The sequence below is a fragment of the Tamandua tetradactyla genome, chromosome 24 (assembly GCF_023851605.1).
Source record: "Tamandua tetradactyla isolate mTamTet1 chromosome 24, mTamTet1.pri, whole genome shotgun sequence".
Classification (NCBI taxonomy): Eukaryota; Metazoa; Chordata; class Mammalia; order Pilosa; family Myrmecophagidae; genus Tamandua; species Tamandua tetradactyla.
Genome location: NC_135350.1, coordinates 14,105,134 through 14,129,309, shown reverse-complemented (window position 1 = coordinate 14,129,309; position 24,176 = coordinate 14,105,134). Strand labels below are relative to the sequence as shown.

The 24,176-nt window shown below is 35.4% G+C and overlaps 1 protein-coding gene and 1 non-coding gene across 2 annotated transcripts in view; both read right to left on the bottom strand.

Moving 5' to 3' along the window:
- Nucleotides 1-24,176, bottom strand: part of COL25A1 (collagen type XXV alpha 1 chain) — a 486,980-nt gene that overhangs the window by 39,724 nt on the left and 423,080 nt on the right. Inside the window, 3 exon segments of the mRNA XM_077143256.1 lie at nucleotides 13,919-13,963; nucleotides 18,457-18,492; nucleotides 18,900-18,932. Of these exon segments, the coding sequence (XP_076999371.1) occupies nucleotides 13,919-13,963; nucleotides 18,457-18,492; nucleotides 18,900-18,932 (114 nt within the window).
- Nucleotides 15,011-15,117, bottom strand: LOC143668641 (U6 spliceosomal RNA). The gene has a single exon (XR_013168506.1). It is a non-coding gene; the product is annotated as a U6 spliceosomal RNA (small nuclear RNA).

The following is a 24,176-nucleotide window of genomic DNA, read 5'->3' as shown; positions in this document are numbered from 1 at the left end:
TTATCTATAACTCTGATGCTCATGGCACTGGTTTAAGAAAAAAAGGGGGCAACTAATGCTTTAGATTCATTGCTTGTGAGGTTTCTGTAACTACTCTTCCACTCCCCATACCCTTAAACATAATGGAAAGGAAAATCTGGACAAATAGTATTGTATACTTCTCTTAATGTCTAAAATAACAATTTGAACTGTATTCTGAGAAATCAATGATAACTGTTCTGCTTCTAATAAAAGTGTTTAATTATTTCATAAATAAAAAAATTAAGGAATACATTTATTTACAAGTAAAATATTTTCCCATAAAATGAAATCTACAGATTCCCTATCCACCCTTAAGAAAAAAAGCTGTATTGAAGTCAACATGTATCATCAGTAATGACTTACTGTCATGAAAATGTAATGCAAGTTAATACATAGAAACTTCATATGTATTCAAAACTTCTTGCATATCTTCAAGTAGAAAGAAAATGAACTGACTTTTAAGCAAAGCAAATAGAAGCATCATTAAAGCACAGCTGATAATAGAGTAGAAAAAGATTAAACTTTGCAAAAACATATTTCATATTCATGTTAGTGTTTAGTTTATTAAAATTTTTTTAAAAAATGAAGCATGCAGTTTCATAATACACAAATAAATAAATAAGCCTTTGTGATGTCAGTGGCTAGACAAAAGTGTTTCATTTCCTGCCATTTTTTTTTAAAAACAAAACCTACAATAAATTCCCTTTAATTAGTGAACAGAACATCACTTTAAACAGAATATTCTCAGGAATAATTTATATTCCAAAATATAAAATTAGATATATGTTTGACAGTCGCAACAATTTCAGCACTATTCTTACTATTTTTAAAGACTTTGAGTATGATTAGTTATACCTTACCAAGCCAATCTAGTAAGGCATCTACCATATCCACACATACTGACACATCTCTTATTTCAATCTATTCAAGGGGAATAGCAGCACATTTAACTATTGGATCACAGTTTTGTGCTTACTTCTGGAGTGCTCAATCATTTAGAACCATTATCTCCAGCATCTCTATATCTTGGCAGGAGAAGGAGGAGAAAATTATAGGAGGCCATTGAATTTATGGCATCTGCCAGGATCAGCCAGTGAGCCCGTGGTAAAATACTGAAGGATCCTGGTCAGCAGTCTCTCTGCCCTCTCTGCCTCTCAAGACAATTATCGAAGAAACTAAGTCATGAGTAGGTTCATACATGGACTTGAGCTGGTTGGGCTGTTTCTTATCTTCCTAAATTTATAAAAACGTTCCTCAAAGTATGCTCTGGTAATCCCTGGGAACCTCCATTTCAGGGAGTCTGCAAGGTAAAATGATTTTAATAATAACACAAAGACATGATTTGCCTTACTTTCATTCCCTCATGAGTGTAAAGAGTATGAAAAGTTCATTAATGTTTCAGATTCCACATTGCATCTAATCTTTAAGAAACAACTACTTGTGGAGTTTGCGGGTAGGATCAAAAAAGAATATACACAGTTATCTGAAAAGACTATTAAAATAATCCTCCCTTATGTAATTACATTTCTGTGTGAGGCTGGATTTTCTTCATATACATTGAACCGAACAAAATATTCCAACAAATTGAATGCAAAAGCAGATATAAGAATCCAGTCACCTTCTATTAAGCTGGACATAAAAAAGATGAAAATAAATGTGTAGTGATGCTACTCTTCCTGCTAAACTTTGTTTTGGAAAAATCAGTTATTTTGCATAAAACATGTTACGTATGTTACATGTAATGGGTTCTAAAAACTTTCTCAGCTTTAATTTCCAACATAGTAAATATCAATAAACATAACTCACAAAAATAAAAGCTCTTTTGGGCCTCAATAATTTTAAGGATTGAGGAGGGGTTCTGAGACTAAAAAGTTTGAGAACTGCTGCTGTATACAAATGTACAGAATTGAGTTAGAGCCCGACTTTGCAAGCTGGAGCCTCAATCTGACAAGTAATGAAGATTCTGGCTTAGTGAAAGGGAGCTTAGTAAAGACCTATAAATTATAATGCAAGCAAAGCGCATAGCGCTATCCCCAGAGTAAAGTAAGTGTTCAGAAAATGCTTGTCATTATTATTATTGTCCTCAATTTCCAGGCTCAAGAAATGGTAGCTACTGTTATTAGTAGTAGTTACAGGACCTGATCAGCCCTCTGCAGTCTGAGGGTGTAGTGAGGTGACCTCCTGTCACCCTGCCACGCTCATGGTGCTGTACTCAACCTCTCTTCCACTTCCTTCAAGAATCAACCCTACATTTTCTCTTGTAACTATATCATCATTTTAAGAGAGAATTTCCATCTGCCAGGGCATTTAGAATTGTAAAACTAAAAGGGGTTTAAAGCACATCAGGATTCGGTGATGTAGAGAAGTGACAGGTTTAGTAAGAATAATTTTTCTTCCTAAGAAAGGGAAAGGAGAAAATGGCCATATCCCTTGACTTAAGCTAAATGAATGTAATCCTTTAAAAAAAATTTTTTTGCCTCTTTAACAAAGACTGACATAAATTTCAAAGGTTTAAAATCTAAAATACTCAGGAGAAAGACAATGACAATCTAAGGTTATGTAAATTCTTTAATTGGATAGAAAATAAACAAGTGGCTGTTCTGTTGTTGTCACAATTCTTACTAACCAGACAAAGAAAAGAGATTGGGTCATAAAAAAGGTGGGGATGGATAATCAAAATAGAATCAAAGAGAAGATGTTTTTGGGGAATCATCTTTGGAGTAAATCAGTCCACATGAAAATAAAGTTCCATAGGTTTTGAGGGCAACAAATGGGAGAAATCACTATTCCTACAAGACTATATAACAATTCTCAGGGCTGTCTTACATATTCAATCTCATTTAATTAATGAGGAATAGGAGAATGCTAATTTAAAGGTTATTCACACATATTTGTCTGAGTAGGCAAAGAGGGGGAGAGATGCAATAGAAGAAAGTACAACTACAATGTAATTGCTTTTAATGAAGAAAAAAATAAAACCAGGGGTTTGTTTTTTACTATGACAATTGCCTGAACAAAAAATTCAAATCATAATTTTAATAAGCCACTTTAGGACTAAATGGAAAAATAAGGCAGAGATCTTTGAAAAGAGCCAGTGATGTGGCTTACTGGCTATTATAAGCAGGGGAACACAGATTTAAGCAGGCAAACAGTAAGTAAGATAGCTCTGCCCCTGAAGTGAAACCAATAAAATAGGGCATCTTTTGAAACTATCTTTTACGTTTATGGTCTATTGATTAAAAAAATTTTTTTTTTAAATCTACAATAAATGGGGGAATGGTGGTGTCTCTAATGTCTGGTTTGTCCTGTACAACATGGCACCAGAGAATAGCATAAGGATAAGTTAAGAAGAGCACTAATTATTTCAGAGCCATTTTAGTCTGTTTATCTCTCATGTTTCCCGTGTGTGTGTATGGATACACATTTATATAGTATATGTTGTACATTTCTCCCATCTCTCTAGTTACTCACCATGTCAATTTAGAGAGTATTGTAGATTTTTACTTCTGTTATCATTTGGATCAGCTAAATGATTACAAAGCTAATTTTGCTTCCATTCATACTGGTGCTGTCAACAGCATGTAGAAAAGACTGAAAAGAGTGTAGGCAACCAAAACTGAGAGATCTTAAAATGACATTGTTAAAATGCCAGTACTATGGCTCGACAGGGAAGGGCAACTACAGAAATGATGGTCAAAAGGTGCATAAAATCTCAAAGTTGGATTTCTACTTTAGTGTATGAAATGGGGGGGGGGGAGTAAATTTAGGAAAAGGCTATTTATGTAGGTTGTTTAATGGGAAGTTATAGAATAAATGGAATACATTTGCTCAAAATGGCCCACTTTTTGACCTCTGTATTAAAACATTTAATTCTATGCTATGTTGTTAGTACAAAACCACAATCCAGAAAAGTTTTATTTATAGAATTAAAAAAAATAAAATTCCCATAATGGAAACAGTGTCGTCCTAACACTTTATTCTCAATATAATTTGAAAATAGAGGCATCAACGCAGCAAAAATACGAATTAGTTTCCATATTCTGGGATTTGCAATGATCTAAATCAAAACCTAAGAATGAAAAAATTTTCTATAAGATGAGCTCTACATCCAAAATCCCAAAACGGTGCCTAACACTTATCAGTTGTTTGTATCACTAATATGGGTAGAATGAGCAAGATGACTATTGTTTGTATGTTTACACGTATTCTTGGTGTATAAATACTTTCAACCAATCTGAAGATTCATTTTGATGGATTTGGAGGAGCATGGACGTAAAAGTCCTATAGATAAAATGCCAAGCTGTAATTTTTAAAACGAGGTAAGAGTACAGTGCAAGAATTTCCAAACGCTTGGTATTTTTTGTTTTGCCACCTGGGGTAAGTCACTTAACATCTTGGATCTGTTTTCTCAAATGTTTCCTCAGGCTTTGAGTTTGAAGATTCAACAACTCTAATAACGCGTCAGAAGTATCAGTGAGCTAAAAGGTAATTATTACTCATGTGGCTTCTGTAATTCTAAGATAGCTATTCATGATTTGTACGAGAAGAAATACATTTTTCTTTCTGAATGGCTTTATTTTAAATATGTGCACAAATGGGTAAAGGAAACAAATGTACACCATGACTAGTCCTAGCCTGTCCTCTCCAGCGTCCACTAAAGACGATTTAGGCTTGGCCACATGGTTTTCCTCCCCACTCTTCTCACTAGCAGAGGACAGTCCTCACCTGACCAGATGGTTAGTATCGGATGCAGTGTTGGAAAATCAAGGAATGTGGAGGAAGTTATTATAATAGAAAGGGAGGAGCAGAAAGAAATGAGAAAGGCTTAGTGAAAAGACTTTGTCTGCGTAATGGAAAGATGAGGAAGAAAGAGAGGAAGTGAGAGAAAGGGAGGAAGACAGACCACTTTTTATATTTTTAATTTCCAACTAATCACAGACCAAAATATTTTGTAAAATATGTAAAAGTTAATTGATGGGGGCGGGCCGCGGTGGCTCAGCGGGCAAAGTGCTTGCCTGCTATGCCGGAGGACCTCGGTTCGATTCCCGGCCCCAGCCCATGTAACAAAAACGGAGAAACAGAATACAATAAAACCAGAAAATGTTTAAAAGATGTTTCCCTTTCTTACGGCGGGCCGCGGTGGCTCAGCGGGCAAAGTGCTTGCCTGCTATGCCGGAGGACCTCGGTTCGATTCCCGGCCCCAGCCCATGTAACAAAAACGGAGAAACAGAATACAATAAAAACAAGAAAATGTTTAAAAAAAAAAAAAAAAAAAAAAAAAAGTTAATTGATGGAAAAATGAAATTTAAGACAGTAGGACATATAAAATATAAGCCTGACTTTTTATTATTAAAACAGATATTAAGTTATAATAAACTTTCCTATGTATTTATTTTAATTTCTGTACATGATCGCATTGCAGACTTTTAGTGGCACTACTTTGGAGACCTAAAAGAATACAGATCTGAGACTTTATATGACCTAGTTTCATAGTTGTTCGAGCAGTATTCTGGGCATCATAACTTTTTATATTCGATTGGTATGAGAGGTTACAGGGCTATGGATGGGAGCCTGGAGATGGGTTTCAATCTGTGTTCTCCATGGTCTAGCTCTGAATTCTTGAAAAGACAATCTGAGTCTCCAGATTTTCATCTATCAAGTGAGTGGATAAGCTAGGTAATCACCAAGGCTCCTTTAACAGTTAATATACTTTGCCTAATATGACCATCAGTAAAGTGATAACAGCAACCTCCTACCTCTAGTAATTCCTGGCACCTACAGCAATAGCATTCCAAAGAACCAAAATGTTTTTGCAAAAAAGTTACCCTGAGCACTACCTACTTAACACCAACCATCACTGTAAGCAACACATTGTCATCACCTTCTAGAGCATGACCTTGAGTTCTAGACTACAGAAGGTAACATTCATAAAAGAAGATGCTTTCATATCCAGCCCTGTATCTGACTCACTGAGTAACTTTGCATAAAAGAAAGTCCAAGTGCTTCAGCTTTCTTATATCCTAAAAAAAGGATATAGCAGAGCATAAAAGACAGAGATTATTTAACAGAGATTATTAAAAAGTATTATTAATAATATTGCAAATAAGAACTAGAAGCAATTTATAGTTGTTTGCATTACTGGAGGATAAAATTAAGTTGTATTGGCTAAAAATCAGTCTCTGAAAACATTAGTGATAGAAAAGTTAAAAGAATGAAGAGAAAGAAGAGCAGAGGAAGTAGATGAGGGAATGGAGGGAGGGAAGGAGAAAGGGAGAAGAGAGGGAGAAAATAGAGAAAAAGAAAAGGAAAGAGCAAGAATAAAGAGGAAAAGGTATTTTAAAATGTTCTGTTCATCTACTCATTACAATAGGAATTACATCCAAGTTTATTTTGTTACTTTTGTTTTTGTTATTGTTTTATGTAGTTGTATTTTAATTAGTTATACAAGAGTACTTGTAACAAATATGGAAAAATATGAAAGATATATTATTTAATTCTTAAAATAGTATAGAGGTATGATTTAACCAACACCTGGAAATAAAACCTATACAACCCTATTTATAAGATTATTTCAAACAAATCAAATTTTTAATTGCTAAAACATAATTAATTAAAAACTGATACCTAACCAGTGATCAATGGTTGTAAGGGCAATAAAAATCTCATCCCTATTGCTGCTATTATAATTTGGGACTGATACAGCATCAAATTACAAAATGAAGAAAAATTTGGTCTAATTTTCTGGTTTTATTCTGGATAGTGTATTGGATTTCATCCTGAGTTGTTTCAGGAGTTTTATCCTTTGGCTGTATTTCCTTAACATTATTAATTTGCCAAACTCACAATCATCTGAATTCACAAACCAGGTCTCAATATGTTATTAATACAGGATGAAGCACAATATAGGCCTAGTATTATTAAAATCAATGAAGGTAAGCCATGATAACTCATATGCGCTATATTTGAAACGTTATCCTGTTTTTTGCACCAGCCAAAAACTTCCATTGTTAATTAGGGTATCAGCATTAGGGTTGATTCTCTCTTTCTCTCCCTCTCTTTCTGTCATAAATTGGCAACATGTATACTGCCAATTTATATTGTATATGTATGCCAATATGCATGAATGAAGTGACCCACAAGAAGATCTAGCTATAGGAAGTTGAATTCTTTTCTCTTTATCTTTCAGGGTGAAATTATCCAAAGGTTATAGATAAAAGGAAGATACTATATAAGTATGATTTTCGATTGAAGTCATTTTGCTTCAATCCATTTGCTAAGTAGCTTATTGAGGTTGCAGCTTAAATTCTATGTCTTCTGGCTCAAAAAACAAAAGCAAGACAACAAAAGAGGGGGAGGGAGACCACCTCTCCCAACCACAACAGAATATATTACAAAAAAGGCAAGGAGAAGCTAGGAAATTCCTTAAGAACATGACCTTTCTGAAATATAACAATGGCCACCGAAGATCTCATTGAGTTTTAGAATTTCATAATAAAATCTTGACTGATTTTTCTCTAAACACACTTTATTTTCTTTTTAACTTTTTAAATTACATAGCATAACATATATACAAAGCAAAGAAATAAAAATGCAATAGTTTTCAAAGCACTCTTCAACAAGTAGTTATAGGACAGATCCCAGAGTTTATCATGGGCTGCCATACGATCCTCTGATTTTTCCTCCTAGCCGCTCCATATTTTAGAGGCTACAGGGCTTAAATATTTTTTATCATCACAATCGACATTTTTTCCTTCTTTGTTTTTTTGTGAAAAATAGCATATAGACAAAAAGCTATAAATTTCAAAGCATGGCACCACAATTAGTTGTAGAACATAGTTCAGAGTTTGACTTGGGTTACAATTTAATAATTTTAGGTTTCTGCTTCTAGCTGTTCTAAAATACTGGAGACTAAAAGAAATACAGTTTAATGATTCAGCATTCATACTCTTCTCTGTATAACTCCACCATCACCTTTGGTTTTTCCATCCTTCTCTTTAAGGGTGTTTGGGCTACGGCAATTCTAGATTTTTCATATTGGAAAGGTCTGTCACTAATATGAGGTAGGGAGATGAAACTATCTGATGTTCTGGAGAGGCTGGGCTAGGTTTCATCTCTAAATCCACTTTCAATACATAGCAAGAAATTATTTCAGATGAATTCACTTTATCTTCAAAATGACCAGTAAGACAGCTCGTTCTACATTATTTTTTCAAATTACATAAAGAATGTCCTTCATATAGACAAGGACAATCAACAAATACTCAAATGGAATTATTAATAGAGGTAAGGAGGGAAAAGAGAGCTTCATCCACACAGAAATGGCTCACCAGATATTTCCCGATGGACTTTCAGAATTTAGCAACGGTTAAATGGAATGGTAGGCTAGAAAGTCCTAATTGCATAGCTCTCACCCACAGAAAAATCTCTGGTTTTTCACTTATTACCATTTGCTTTATTTTTATAAGTCATTATCAATTTAAGGAGCAAGAGTATTATTTTTAAACCTGTCTAAAAACCTCTAATAAGCCAGCTTAAACTACATCATGTCTTCCAAGACATTGATTGCCACAAAGAAGATCTAATTTTCATTGTCCCCCAAAATAGTACAATGAACCTTGAAAAATATGTGCTGATTTGCTTGGGTGCTAAAAACATCACCAATAATTTTGATTAATGTGTCTTGACACTGAATGCATTAGCCATATAATATTCTTCTTGCTTGAAGGCTGATTAGAATTCAAGTCAGCATGATACCTGCTTTTGAGGATTACAGCAAGAACATTTGTTGTAATAACAACCTCCATCCAGCCAGTTTTGGTAATGATTGATTTGTAAAATTATTGAGGGAGAGAAAAAAAACAAAGAATGAGAAAGTAGTATCTGCCCCAAAACACTTATTTCCCTTAAGGATCAAATTTGAGTATAAATTAAAACATCCTGGTCGCTATGTTAAAAGTGAACTACAATAGCAGGTTTATTGAAAACCCAGAAAACACACCATTCTGATTTTTTAAAACAGAATTGCATCATGAAAGCACACATTGTATTTATTGGAGGTTTCATTATAGCTGCTAAAAGTCTCTGATTTCTGGTTGCAGGAGTTTCTTAATTGGACCTTTGAATTACTCAACTCAGATAGACTTTGTGCAAGCAGGAAATAATTATAAGTAACAATAAGAGAATGTTATCCTTTAACCATTATTTCTTCTCTTTCCTTTTCCTTTTAGGAATTCATTTCACATCCGCTGTTACTTCCCAAAGTTTTCCTCTGCTAATTTTAAAATGTGATTTGACATTTCAGAGGAAGGAACCTCATCTCCAGTGGATTTAGAGGATAGGTTTCCATTAGATTCCTGAGCAATATACTTAATCTTAAGAATGCCAAAGTAAATGTTTCTGCCACCTATAAAAGTAAGTCTTATATGATTGAATGTCAAGGGTGATTAAACATAATGAGCCAGACAGAGGCAGTTACTGTTTCATACTATCTCAGTCCTCTACGTCCTGATCTGAATGATAAATTTTCACTAATGTGGAGACAGAGCAAAAACATCGAGCTTTTAGGGAGATATAAACATTTTTTTATGACATGAACTGATAGGCTCTTTTTGATTGAATGCAATTTTTACCATATTATGTCTCCCTTGCCCTACTTTTTTTTTTTTTTAATTTACTCTCTGAATATGGTGTGATAAACTGGTGGTATATGTTGAAAGGCGAAAAGCAAGCATTGAGCCTCCATATTTGTTAAAATGTCTTCACTGAGGGCCTAGGAGGATTTCCATCATTGCACGTCATGTTTTTCCCATCAGCAGTGCCGAGGAGCACTGCGACAGTGCTACGTCTTATGTCCAGGACATTGTGTTCCCTCATCTTTTGTTCCTGGGAATATATTTGGGTACTCGGACAAGGGGAATAGTGTGTTGTCACATTTCAAGAGAAAGCAGGTTCTCTTACTGCTCTTAAAAGTGACATTTACCCATCACTGCAGAGCAGTTTTTGGAATTTACATCTATTAACTCTGTAAAGTACAAATTGCTGTATGTTCTATAGTTAACATTACTCACACGGGGAAAGACTATGTAGAACAGATGTATAACCAATGATTCCAACATTCTAAGCTGCCCCAAGAGAAGGAAATAACATATCTAAAATTTATATAGCATTTTCTATGGGTTGAATTGTGTCCCCACAAAAGGCATGCCCTGTGAGTGCAGTCTTATTTGGAAATAGGGTCTTCAAAGATGTTTTTAGTTACAATGAGGCCAAACCGGATTAAGGTGACTCTTAATCCAATATGACAAGTGTCCTTTTAAGAAGGGGAGGCCAGTTACACAGACAGAGGAGGGGAGAATGGCATGTGACAACTGAGGCAGAGAACAAACACCATTGCTGGCAAACCATCTCCAGAAGCCAGGAAAAAGACATGGAATAGACTCTTCCGGAAAGACTTCAAAGGAAGCTTGGCTTGGCCAATACATTGCTTTTGGGCTTCCAGCCTCCAGAACTGTGAGACAATAAATTTCTGTTGTTTTAAGCCACGTTGTTTGTGGTTCTTTGATACAGCAGCCCTAGTAAACCAACAGTTTATTGTATGCTTGGTAATAAATATTTTAAGAGCTGTGCATATCTTAATTAATTTAATCCTTGCAGCAATCCTCTGAGTTATATGCAATGATGATTCTCATCTTATGAGGAAAAGTGAAGGGCAGAGGGATTGCATATTTTTCTCAAGGCCTAATGACTACTAAGGAGAAGAACTAGGATTCGCAAACAGGTGGGCTGGTTCTCAAATCAGGGTTCTTGATCGGTGCTCTATACTGCCTAATGACTAGGGCAAGGTACTCATAAAATGGGGTAAGAAATGCATTGACATTTCTCAAAATAAGCGTGGTGAGAAAATTTAGAAAACTTAGGAATTTAGAATCTTAGCCTTTAATGTAATATCAAAAAAGCTCATTATAATAAACTTTACTTATTAAAAAATATATTGGAAGGTTTGTATATTAAAAAAAGGCATTCTGAGCTAAAATCTTATTCCAGAAGATCAATGCCTGCATGGTAGATTGTACATAATTTAATTTTCCCAGTTGGATATCTTGACACTATATGAACCATGAATGCATGAAATAGGAATTCCAAATGCCTTCCACATGAATAGCTGTGCAGGAAGCTTAGGAGTAGTTTGAAATTAGGTTATTTCTGTTCTTCATGACTTTTATTATGTATGCTTAAGGTATTAGCACTTTTCTCGGAGTGGTACTCTAAGATGATAGATAGGTGAGTCTGCTGTCTGGATTTAGGCACTTTCCTCATTTCCTGAAATCTGTGTGGAAGGCATTTGGATGCTCATTAAGTTTCCAACCATTCCCCGAGAGCAACAGGTGGTGAATCAAAGCTTCCCTGGTATGTCATGGCTGGTTTCCTCAACGTCTTAGCAATAATGGATGGCATTTGTGTGCTCTCTGTAGCACCAGCAGATAAGAAGGGATGAATAGCAACAGGAAGTATTTCCAAAGCATAAACAAACACACAAGTCTAGGAAGAATATGACTAACATTCTTGCTGCCACCCATTCTAAATCCATATATGGTGTTTTCCTCTTGTACATGCTCCTCCTCATTCACACCATGAAGTCACATATTCTTAATAAGGAGCTGACACCTAATAAGGTAAGGCAAATTAATCAAATAAAGAACACCTCAAGTCAATGAACTACATCATAAAATTACACACTTTAAATTCTGCATTTACAAATTTCCAACGCCTATGAATGACCTTGATGAGTCCTTAAATTGTCACCTTTTAAAATGCATTTAATTATACTACCTACTACATCGTTGGAAATCAAATCTCTCACATCCTGAACTAGAGCGAGAAGACAAAACTTATCACACCAAAAATAGCATCTGTGATCTAATGCCGGACTGTTATCCGATAGTCCTTGATGGTTACATAGAAAAGTATTTGTAGTGAATGGATAAAAAGGGTCCTTGCAAACTGATAGCTCCTTCTCACTTAGTCACTCATCAGAGTTAGAAAAACAAAGGAAAATATTAGCGTTCCATGACCTCACTAAGTCAGTCTGGTAATTTCCTATGTGCCTAGGAGGAAAAGCATTTGCTGGAGGAGGCAGACGAGCATTATCCCTCCCTATTTGGAAAAGATCACAGTACTCAGACTTGTCTACTGATGACTAGGGAAATGGCAAGTGCCTAGTGGGATATCTACAATCTTTACAATGCTGGAGAACAAAAAATAAATAAAAGATAATGATAAATAGTAGTAGTGGAAATTATATACATATGCCTTTTGTTTTGGAGGGGAAGACCCAATTCCTTTATCTTCATGTCTGCTTTCCCACTAAGAAAGTGCTGCATGCAGACTGTGGATTTCACAGCACAGAGATTCCCGTCAGATGAGCTGGCTAGTGCAGCCACAGCTCCCAATGTAGGGGCCTCTTCCCAGCCCCTCCACAATGCCTCTCCTTTGAAACACTCTCCTTCCTTATTTATAAAGGTACCAGGTTCTTTTAAATTAATTCTGAATATAATTTTCTAAAGCGTGTTATAAAATCTATGCTCCCCCAATCATTTGTAATAAGCTTTTTCTTTTTCTGTGTGGCAGTTAAGGAAGTGCTGTAAATGAACTCTACAAAATGAAATCGCCTATTAATTTATGAAGTTAGTTTTGCAAAATACCAAGGGAAAAGGTAGTGACTTTGACTATTTAGTAAACTGGTGTCACACAATGTACTTTTTCACTGAAGAAACCAAAGACAAAAATATATTTAAAAGACATATCTAGATATGTATGATACTCATCTGGAAACATCACACAAAATGCCAGGACCAAAATTCCGCAGTGCCAGTCGGGAAGACAGAGCTTTCATTTCTAATGGTTATACTAAACAGACTTACTAAAAAATTATATATGATACCATATGATCTCTGGGAATTCAGTATTTTTTGTTGTTGTTAAGGGAATGCAATATCTTAATGCTTATTTAAAAAAAATCATATTATTTCAAGTAACTCATACTCTAAACATAATCTTCATAAAATCAGCATCCGCAACTCTCACACTGAAACTCAGGAATATTAATTTTAGAGTGCTGAAATATGGACTAGAAATGGAGTCAGAACTCTGAGATGAGAACAGGATAAGGACAAACTACTTACATTAGGTTACCCTATCAAACAGTTTATAATAAAAAAAATTGGGAACAAGAAGCTGATTTTAAAGGAGTAATTACAGGTATGGCAATACAACTTTAAGCTTGCCGGTTGCCCTGGGACATTTTGAACACTGTCTATTCTTTAAAAAGAAAATGCTTTCAAACTAAGCTTTAAGCAATCATTTCAAAAGATATACAGAAAATTTATAGGGATAGTGCATGTTGGGTCAAAATATTTTAATAACACCACTTGTATTTCACAGTGACAATTATTGACAGGAAGTGGAAGCACAAAACATTTTTGAGGGATTATTATAATGGGTGAATCACAAAAACAGCTGCCTAAATGTCAGATTTATGGGGATTCTAAGACTCTAATTCTGGTCAAAATCTGACAGGTTCTTAAGGATAAAATTAAAATACAAGGGTAAGGGGAAGTTCCAGGCTTAAAAGAACTCCCGAGGCGACAAATGACGCGGCTTTTACAACTTAAGTGGCATCATGGGTTAAACAGCTGATTATACAATTCATAGAGCATGGCAAACTTTAGCAGTACCTGTGCTTAATTTTTAATTACAAATTTAATTGATTGAGATGGCTGGAGGGCATTTAAACAGCACTGCTGCATTTTTATTTTTCATCCTTTCCTATTCTCGCCTTGTTTGGGTGACTCTAGTAAGCACAGTTCTATGAAGCCAACACTGTCAGTACAGTATTTACCTTTATCCCCGGAAGTCCAGGTAGTCCAGGAAGGCCTGGTTCACCCTACACGGGAAAATCACATAGCGTTATAGGAGGATATTCATGCAGTCACAATATTGGGAGAAAAACATGGCAAATGATCCCAGTGAATACTTTCTGCTACATAAAAAATGCTGTCTAGTTTCAAGAAGTCTGGTGAGATTATGCAGTTCAGTCAACTCTTGATTCGGGGGATTTGCTGACCACTTTGCAGATTAGTTAGGATTTTCCCCCTTCCTGCCAGTTCATGCTCTTAATCGTCTCTAGCAGAAGGTGAGAAAGAGGAATGAAAGGAGAAGGAACGTCTGTGAGTATATTTCATTATTTCTTCGGTCAAAGATTTGTGGAGGAGGTTGAGGCTATTTGCTGAAATGAGGGTTATGTGTGCATTCCAGTAATGCATCCGATTCCAGTACCCCCCTCACCTCAGATTATCAAGAGTTGGCTGGAGGAACAGATGGTCACATCAAAATGGTATACATTAAATGTCTCGCTCACTTAAAAGTATAGTAAGATTTCTTTTCCATTCCTGAATGATGAGAAGATAAATGAATGGTTAAGGTCATACTTAACTCCAGCCTATGTTCTTGACATTTGTTTAAGTCTGGGCAATGCTGCTTAGCAGTTTAGCTAATGGTACAGTGCAGCTGTTCCTGAATACAGGTTTGAGATTAAGTGGTACATTTTGGGTGAGCTCACTGGAGACAAACTAAACCTTCTCATTTTCACAGAATTGTCTACATTACTTTAAACACAAAGCATGGTGACAGGAGGTTACATTGCTTAGAAAATCTCCTGAATTCCATGAAAGAAGTATAAAAAAATTGCAGGAGAAAATGAAAGCCCACCCCGTTTTGGACTGATGAGATTATTCTTTATGGAAATGACATTTGAAGGTATAAGAGTCATATCATTTCATGACGGTCACTAAATGGGATAATTATGCTAAAAAGATGGGAACACAAAACTGACAACAAAAGTAACACAGGGAGGCACTTCTAATCTAAATGCTGTAACCTGTCCCTATTCCAAGGAAAATCTACTAAGAACATCAAACATGCCATTTTTTTTTTAAATATGGAACACTTCACGAATTTGCATGTCATCCTTGAGCAGGGGCCATGCTAATCTTCTCTGTATCGTTCCAATTTTAGTATATGTGCTGCCGAAGCGAGCACAAACATGCCATCTTTAATACGTATTTTTCAAATCGTGAAGCACCATAATTTGCTCTGATATTATCACAAAATTATTTCAGACACTGTTTATTAAGCTCTGTAGTTAGACATAGAAAGAACAATAATTTTCTTGATAGTGTCGGTCAAAGGTACTTCAGGAATGCAAAAGAAAAACTATTCTGTCTGAAACTATATAAATGAAAGTTTGCATTGTGAACAATACAATGAGATTAAGCCAAATAAGAAAGGATCCTTTTTCAATCATTCTGGTTTTCATGCTAATGAATGACTATTAAGAACTGATTTGTTATTCCATTCATAGAATATTTGTCCAAATAAATTAAACTTTACATAAATAGAATAGAGTAATTTGATTTTCTATTTTCTTTCCCTTTTCCCCTTCACTCAAAAAGTTGAGGAAGATCAGTTGAAAGAGCTTGGATCCATATTTACTGCAGACTCCATTTCACTGTAAAAAAGCTTAATGCCCTTGAAAACACATTAATGCAACCAAAATGAATAGGCAACCAATACACGTAAACATACTGATGACAAATTTATAGTTTTGCATTCTTTTTGAACACCATTCCCACCCCAAGCTCAGGCCATTCTATCTGAAATACTGGTAGAAATAAATAAGTGGTAATGCTGTTTCATCCTCTACTCTTCCCTCCCACCAAATTAAAAGGATCGTATGACTACTTCAAAGGAAGATTTTGTTACACACACCCATACACAGACACACAATCCATGTCTTTTAACAACAAGAAAGATGTATAAGACATTATGGAACATTTTATAATACAGATTGAATACTTACAAAGACTTTGAGCATTTAGCTCAAATCCATTAGTTGATATAATGGAAGATTATACAATAGTTACTCTTGCTGTTTTCCCCTTTGTGGATCATCTAAAATTTTAGGGAAGATATTTCTCTTTATATAAATTCTCCATCTTTATATGAAGGCTTATCTTCCAATTAAGAGAGAATTTTTCAGTTAACTTCACCACTGTCACATATTCGTTGGTTTGGGGGCGTCCCTGAGCTGAGTTTTTGGGCATGCATAGCTAGTAGGTCAGATCTGGGTCATAATTTGAAGGTCACCATAACAGACCCTGTACACTCTCAAAGTTGGGGCTCTGTATCCACCCTGTGTCTCTATTACTGTTGCCCTTCCCTGCCAGAAATAGTTCCACTGTGAATATCCACTCTTAGGAAGAATCAACTAATGTCACTCCTTTGACATTAAAATCAATACTTTAAAAAAGATGTGAGAGAAGTGAGGAAGGGCAGAATTATGTGATAAAACACACCTTAATTCATAAATCTACACATTCACTCACTGTACATATACACACACTGGCACATATCAATCACATACGCCATTGTTGAAGCTATGAAAGTTTATAACTACACTATTCTTATATGATGAATGTTACTATAAATAGCAAACTTCCATACTGGAAATTAACCAAAGTGGAAAGCTAATCAATTTTTTTGGCTCCATTATGATATCCTACATTTTCCTGGGAGTGTCCCTAACACTGGCATTTAAGTGCCAGTTCTACAGCAGTGAGGAAAATGGCAACGGAAGATAGGGAGAGCTCTTGAGTTGATCCTGTACTCATTTCAGTTTGTCATTTTTGTAATCTCAGAAAGCAGCATGTGTGGAAATATTTGATTTTTAAATCAGTGTTGGGGTAAGTGTTATCAAATTCTGGTATTAGACAAAATAAGTCATAAATATTGTGGGAAAGAAGAATTACTGTGAGGAGTAAAATTTAGTCTACATAGTAATGAAAAGATATTACTTATTTAAGTGGACATGTTCATTCAGATGCATTATAAGCTTCTAATAAGGCTATCCCCTTCTCTCAAAATAATTTACAACTGTTTTCTAATGAACTGCAAAGGAAAACCAATGTTTTCATTTGCAAACCTATAAACTCCCCAAAATGAATCTAAACTATATTACTAAATATTCATGATAAGGCAATGTTTCACTAAATAATTGAAATCAATTTGGATTTTCTATTCTGGAAACAGTGGAATCTATCGAAGATTATGGCAGAGTAGTTTTGCTGCTTTATAAAGAGACAGAACAGTCTGGTAGGCTCATCTCTTAGCAGATCACAGATTTGGAGGGCAGCTTAAATTTAGCCTTTACTTTTGTTAAAGTCTAAGAGACCTACAACTAGATAATCTGATAAGAGTATTTGCTTTTTCAAATGAAAGCAGACCTTGGATCTCTGACTACGCTACTAATTTTAAGGTTCCAACGTAAAGAATCAAGAAATCTTAGGAATTCAATAGTAAAGGTGGCAGAGTTCAGCGGGGTTCTTTGGAAAAGTATCAACTTTACCTGAAACTGTGCCTGATGAACCATTTCTCAATTTCAAGTGAAAAAAATTGCTTTTAAATTAGAGAAATTTTAAAAGGATGTGAAAGATCGTATAAAAGATTACTTCAATACCAACTGTTTAAAATAAAACAATGGTCCTCTCAGTGACTTCCAGAATGTGGGAACATTATTTTAGTATGTCTTAAAGCTCCAACTACTGCAAAAGGAATTTATTCTTTCTCCCCCCTTCTGTTAACGAGGTAAAGTCCATCTTCCGACAGTCTGACTGCACTGGATATGGGGACCCAGAGGCTCAGACCATGCACTGCTAACAGTTGTTTCCTGCGGCCAACTCCAATGAGAATGTGGATCTAAACATATTTGATACATGTCTTTTAATTTACAGTTGAAATGAAACACAGTGATAAAAAAAATCATGTATCTAACGATTGGTTAGTAAAACGTATGACCACACCTCTAATTAAAATTTAGTTTATTAACAAATCTGGTTTGCATAATATAACATTCACTGCACAAATAGATATGATTTGCATAATAAAATTATCAGAAGGGGAGCATTTAAAATGAAAGGAAAAGAAATAAAATTTTTAAAGAGCTGTCCATCATTACCTATTGAGACAGTTTAGTCAATATGCATTTCTTCTCAAGAAAGATTGCAAACACGCAGGTTATCTTTAAACATGCAAAATAAGTTGTTGGCATTCCAATGCAATTGATCTTTGTTAGTTTCAAACAGCTGAGTATATACCAACCTTAGTTCATGTATCAACCTTTTACATGCACAAAATTCTCAGATGTTGCTACAGCCAACACCAAGATATTTGAAAATGAAAAGTTATCAATAACAGTCTACATGCAAAGCATAGAAACCACATCATTTTTCCATAATTGTTTTCATATTACCTAGTAAGTAATAGATGTAAAATAGTGAATATGGGGCAGTACGAAGCACACAGTAGAGATAGAGATATTACCTTTTGCCCTGGACGACCAGATTCTCCAGGTTCTCCCTGGTCAAGAAAACCAACAATGAAAGGGACAGTCTTACAAGAATTTTCCAAAAACGCATAGGCCTCTGGAAATGTTCACCATAAGCACAGCCTCCTTCTCATTCGCATGCACTTTATTTATGTTATTCTACTGCTCAGTATCTTACTAGACATAAGAAAACTTTTTTTTCTCTGAATATACAAATCCCTCTTTCCAGAAGAGTCAAGCAGAAAGGAAAGATAAGGCAAGATCTCTTATTTAGGCCTTTATCAGATTTCTAAGAGAAATTTTCTTCTGTTTGAAGGTGACTATGCAGAAGAATAGAAAGAGTTATAACTATCAAAGTTGATGAAAGAAAGCAAGGTCAAAACTTACTAATTCAGAACTGTGGCCCTTAGGGTACAAATGCTGGGAAGGCTATAATTACCTTAATTCCTGCAGCAGATGATCCAGGATCACCCTAAAATGAAATCCACAAGAGATTATTCCACATGTCAGAAATATGGTGAGAACAGGAAAGAACACAAACACGCAACCAATCATTATTGACACAGTTACTCAAGGGGGTCCCATGGCTAATGGGCCTAACTATACTTCACAAACATTTGTATCAATATGTCAGCTTCTAAGATGTCAACAGTTTCCAAGATAAGCAGTGTGCTTCCTAAAAATAGGGCTTACTTTGATTGCAAAACACATAAGGGCTATATTTCTTAAAATAAATATCAATTTATGAATATGGATCTTTTCCTTTGATACACTGCAAAAATGCATTCTGCAGCAATAACTTGTAATTCAGGAATCTGAAACTTTTGGTTTTCTCTATTTCCGGAATTCGTTAATGTCACTGGCTATCATTTACTGAGAGTTCCCTGACCCTCTTGGTCTTCGGGAAGTCAAGGTTCAACAGATGAAGTCAAAGGGTTAATGATGTTGGGTTGGAAAAAGCCATGCACCAGGTGGGTTTATTTTCCTCATGAAGCACTGTCACAGTTACAACCATCACCGTTCAAGCATTACACTTATTTCATTGTAACACAGTCACTGTGAAGTTACAGGATGACGGATGACTTGTGGGTGATGGGATGCATGTAAGTTCCGAGATAACATCTTGACACAGAATCGAGTTTTTTAAAAGGCACAAAATTCGGCTCAGATCTCAGAGGGTGAGTAGTTTTCTAAAGTAAATACGATACAAATAAACAGGGGAGAGTAGTAGAGGACAAAATATGGAGGATAGCAGGGAATATAGATTATTTCTGAAATGAGGCTAGCAAAGTACTTCTATCTTCAAGTATCTTCTAGCCCTCTCTCTCACCTGAATATACTAAAGGAAAAAGGAGTGGGGGTGGGGGGAAACTTAGTCATTTATGACCATCTGGAAAACAGAAACACCCACAAAAAGGAAGGCACATATTCAGGTTTCCTCAGCTGCCCCATCTGTGCAAGTCGTCAAGGAGCTGGTCCAGGTGTCTATTTCCTTGTTCTAGATTCCGGAAGCAGCTCATAAATCTCTTTTAGTGACGGAGATAAGGCCTCAGGCTTTTGTACATGGAACACTTGTCCTCATCTCCCAACTTCTCTTCCGTCTTCTGGCACTCTTTGTTCAGGTCTCAGCTGAAGTGGCAAAACCTCAGAGAAACTTTCACTGACCAACCAGACACATACTTCTCACACATACACCTTCCTGCGTATGTCCTGTGTAACTTCCTGTCCATGTCCTGTGCAACTCATTTTATAACTGTGGACTTAGATTTTCTGCTTATTCATTGGTCTTCCATTAAAAAGTTTGGATTTGAGCAGATTCTATTTTTATCCAGTGCCTGGCACTAGTATATGCTTGATACATATACATGATGAATGAATGAATGCACCTCAAAAATAATTTTTTAAGCAGGTCAGCAGTCAAAGATGAAATGAAAAAAAGCTTTAAGGAAAATAAAGCCTAAGAACAAGAAGGAAATCATAAATTAGGTTATTGAGGAAACTGATATATATATATATATATATATGAGTTTCTTTGACATCTGTAATTGCTATTATTCAAGTAACAATGAGAACATGACTAAACATAATGATGAAGAGGACCTCAAGTCCTACTGTCTTACAGTAGGATGACACTGATTTCTCTTCCCAATCATGAACATTCATTGAGTACCGAATAAGAAGCGAAATAAATACAGCTAATAAAATAACATTTCTATTTTTAGCAAATCAATTCTGAGAGCCATCCACACCAATGAGTCAGGTTTGTAATACTTAGCACAATAAGACTTTTGTATTGATATAAGCGATTCTGATTTTGCAAAGACCTTTCTTTCAACTCATTGTATACTTCACAAAATTTCCATGAAATAGGCAGATTTAATAGATGAGGAAAATGAAGCAATTTGAGGTTAAGTGAATTTTGGGCTTCCTAAATTTCATTTTTTTATTGAACAAAGAAAAGAGTAATTGGTTCATTTCGATTTGACAACAGGGGCGTAAAAGTTGCAATAAACCTGTAAATAAAAGCAAGCTGCTTGTGTTAATTTAGTTAACAGTTTGGGTTTTTTTTTTCTTTCCAGTTTTTAATCTCACATGACTACATAATCTAATGAAAATAAAGACTAAATTTAATTCTCATAGAAGATAAGGATAGTTTCCTGAAAAACTGATTTATTTGTAGAAATCTGAACAGTTTCATTTTGGTGTACAACTATGAATGGTATCTTTATTCTCTTTTTAATAACTTAAAACTGTGAAATCTCAAAGAATTTTATAATTTTTAAGTGGCCAAGCAACTGTTGGAAGACATTCACAACTTAAATATATTCAAGGCTAATGCTGGAAGAAATGGAAATAAAACAGTGAATTTTAATCTTCCTTTCCCCAAAAGTGAAAATGAATATGGATTAAGGAGGATTAAAGTAGGTGGATAGGGGAAGCGCCTTAAGTATACTTTAAGCCTGATGAGTCAGTTGGTTTGGAAATAAAAATTTCCACAGGATAAGTCTTAGTTGAGAAATACCATAAGAAGGTAAGAGAGTTAAACAAATTTGACTTTATTCTTGTTCATTCAACCACAGAATTTCTGTTTTTGTTTGTGATTATTTTCAAATACACATTTGGTAGATAATTAAATGTATACGCTAATAAAGAAAGAGTGGAATCTGAAGTGAACGTGGTGACTTATTTCTATCATTCATTAATTAAATCAACAAATATTTATTAAGCACCAATTATGTGCCAAGCATATCCTGGACGAGGGAGTTGGGGAGACAGCAGTTCATAGTCACAATCCCTGTCTTTAACCTGCAATTTGGCAGTAATAGATTCTTTCTCTTTCTTTCTTTTAAAATTTGGGATAGGAACAGACCATCATGTTTTGGGGAATTCTGACCAATCCACCAAATTGTTTTGCAATTTTTTTTTTATGTGCAGTTGGTCAAGGCTAGATACCATAATCATATGCATGATCTTGCATATCTGTCCCATTACCCAAATCCTAAATATACCCTTTGTCTTTAAAACTCAGCCATTACTGTCATGCAGTTCACATACCACAGAAACAAAAAACTAAGATGCTATTTACAAACAGTGGTTTGGCCTAAGGTTGCTGTCCACATGATAGCTATCCCCTTCCTAGTATGTGGATGAAAGCACAGATTATGGACATAGAGCCACCACGTTCCAACCGGGCCTATACTCAAGCCTCTCCACACTAGCATTCATCTCTTAGAACTGTTGTGAAGATTAAAGAGGCAATGGAGGAAAATCACTCAGTACAGGGGCTGGGACAAGGCAAGCATTCAGGAATGACAGTGACTGCTGATACTCACTGTAGTCACACAGATGACATGATAAACAAATGCATAGATTAAGAAAAAGTCTGACCATTTAGTGAAAATCAGACACAGTTCTAAAAGTTTATTCATTCAATAAATATTTATTATGCTCTATCTATATGCCAAGAGCTTGACTTGGTATTGGAAATACAGCTGTCTGGCATCATATGGTTATTTGTGCGCTTTTAGTTTTCCAGTGGTCTGGATGTTCACTTAAACTGGGAATTACAATAAACCATGAGAGGATTATGAAAGGGATTATGATGACTTCGATGGGGGCATGTATTAGGTTACCTAACCAATTTAGAGGAGGTTGAAAGGCTGCCCCAAGGAAATGACTTAGAAGTCAGTGTTTCGAGGAACTGAATTTGGGAATAGGACCTAACTGAGGGTTGGAAAGTGGGGAAGTGGAGGTAAAGAGTTAGGAGAGGTAGACAAAGGGTAGAAGTGTTCTAAGCTACAAGAATACCGTGCTAAGTTAGAGGATGCCCAACACAGACTGGGATAGGAGTGCTCACTTTAGCTTTGATTGAAAGAAAATTATTGGGTTGGTGTCTCCAAAGATGACTGTGGCTTGGGAAAATACTCAAGGATGCAACTCAAAGATGCTATGTCATATGTAAAGTGAGAAAGCAGCATATTTGTAGGAATGGAGGTCAGCGAGCAAAATGAAGACATAATAAAGTAATACCAACCAAAAGAAGGGGGAGCTTTTGAATCAATGGATAGACTCATGAATAGAGTGGCATGGTCAAACAATTCAGAGTCCTGGACAAACACCTATTTTCAAATGCAGGGAAATGGCTAAGAAACCCATTTCTACATACTTTTTAGGTGGTGGGATTAATACTCCAAAGGCTAGAACTTAACCTTCCAGTAATAACTGTACATTTCATTGAAATCAGTCTTTGGCAGGTCATTCTGAAACCTCGAGTGCGGCATGGTTGCTGGCCATGGAGAAAACCCAGCCTAATGGTTTTTATAGTTCCACAGCATTTCCAGATGACTAGTCTGGAAAGACTTAGATTGCTTTACCATCCAAAGGCGCTGAGTTGGATCAAAAGGAAAAAAAATCCTATTAAAGTGAATCAGTCAATGACGTAATTTACTACATCAATGGCACAAAAGAAGTGCTTTTTCATTTTACATCCCAAACTTGGTAAATGATGAATGAGTTTCACATACTGAATACAAAGGCCATAAGAAGAGTGTTTCCAACATGCTGGAAACAAATTATATGACAGAAGCAGGAAATGTTTAAAAAACACATCAAAAATTATTTTCCAATTACAGCATTCTCGGAGATGAATGCTACAGGTCAGATTACATATTATATGTTACAGATTTCTATTTACAATTCCCTGCTTAGACCCATTGAAAGCTTATGGAAATGATTTCCTTTTTAACTGAAGCATTCTTGTGCCTAATTTCAGTTGACTAATAAAATGTTTCGTTACAAAAGAAAAACAACCAACCTAGTCGATTTCAATTTCTACATATTAAGAAAAGGTAACAGTTATAAGAGTTTACAATGTGAGTCAGTATGGTAAATGATTTGCATTACTATAAAAAATAAGAACAGTATTCCTTTAAGAAGTACTTGATCTTTTAAAAGAAAAAAAATGATGCTTTCCTGTTGGAAAATTCAATTTAAAATATGTGTGATAAGATAAACAATTATTGGCCAATGTTCTGAATGAAGCTTCAAAACACATCTTCTGTATAAATCCATATAGGCATAATTCAGACTTGGCACACATTATTTTCACTCTCAGAAATTGCTTTCTGTTTAGAAGATTTTCTTTCTTTTAAGCAGAGGTTGACAACTCTGGGCTGTGGACTAAGCCTATTCTGCCACCTGTTTCTGTATGGCCTGT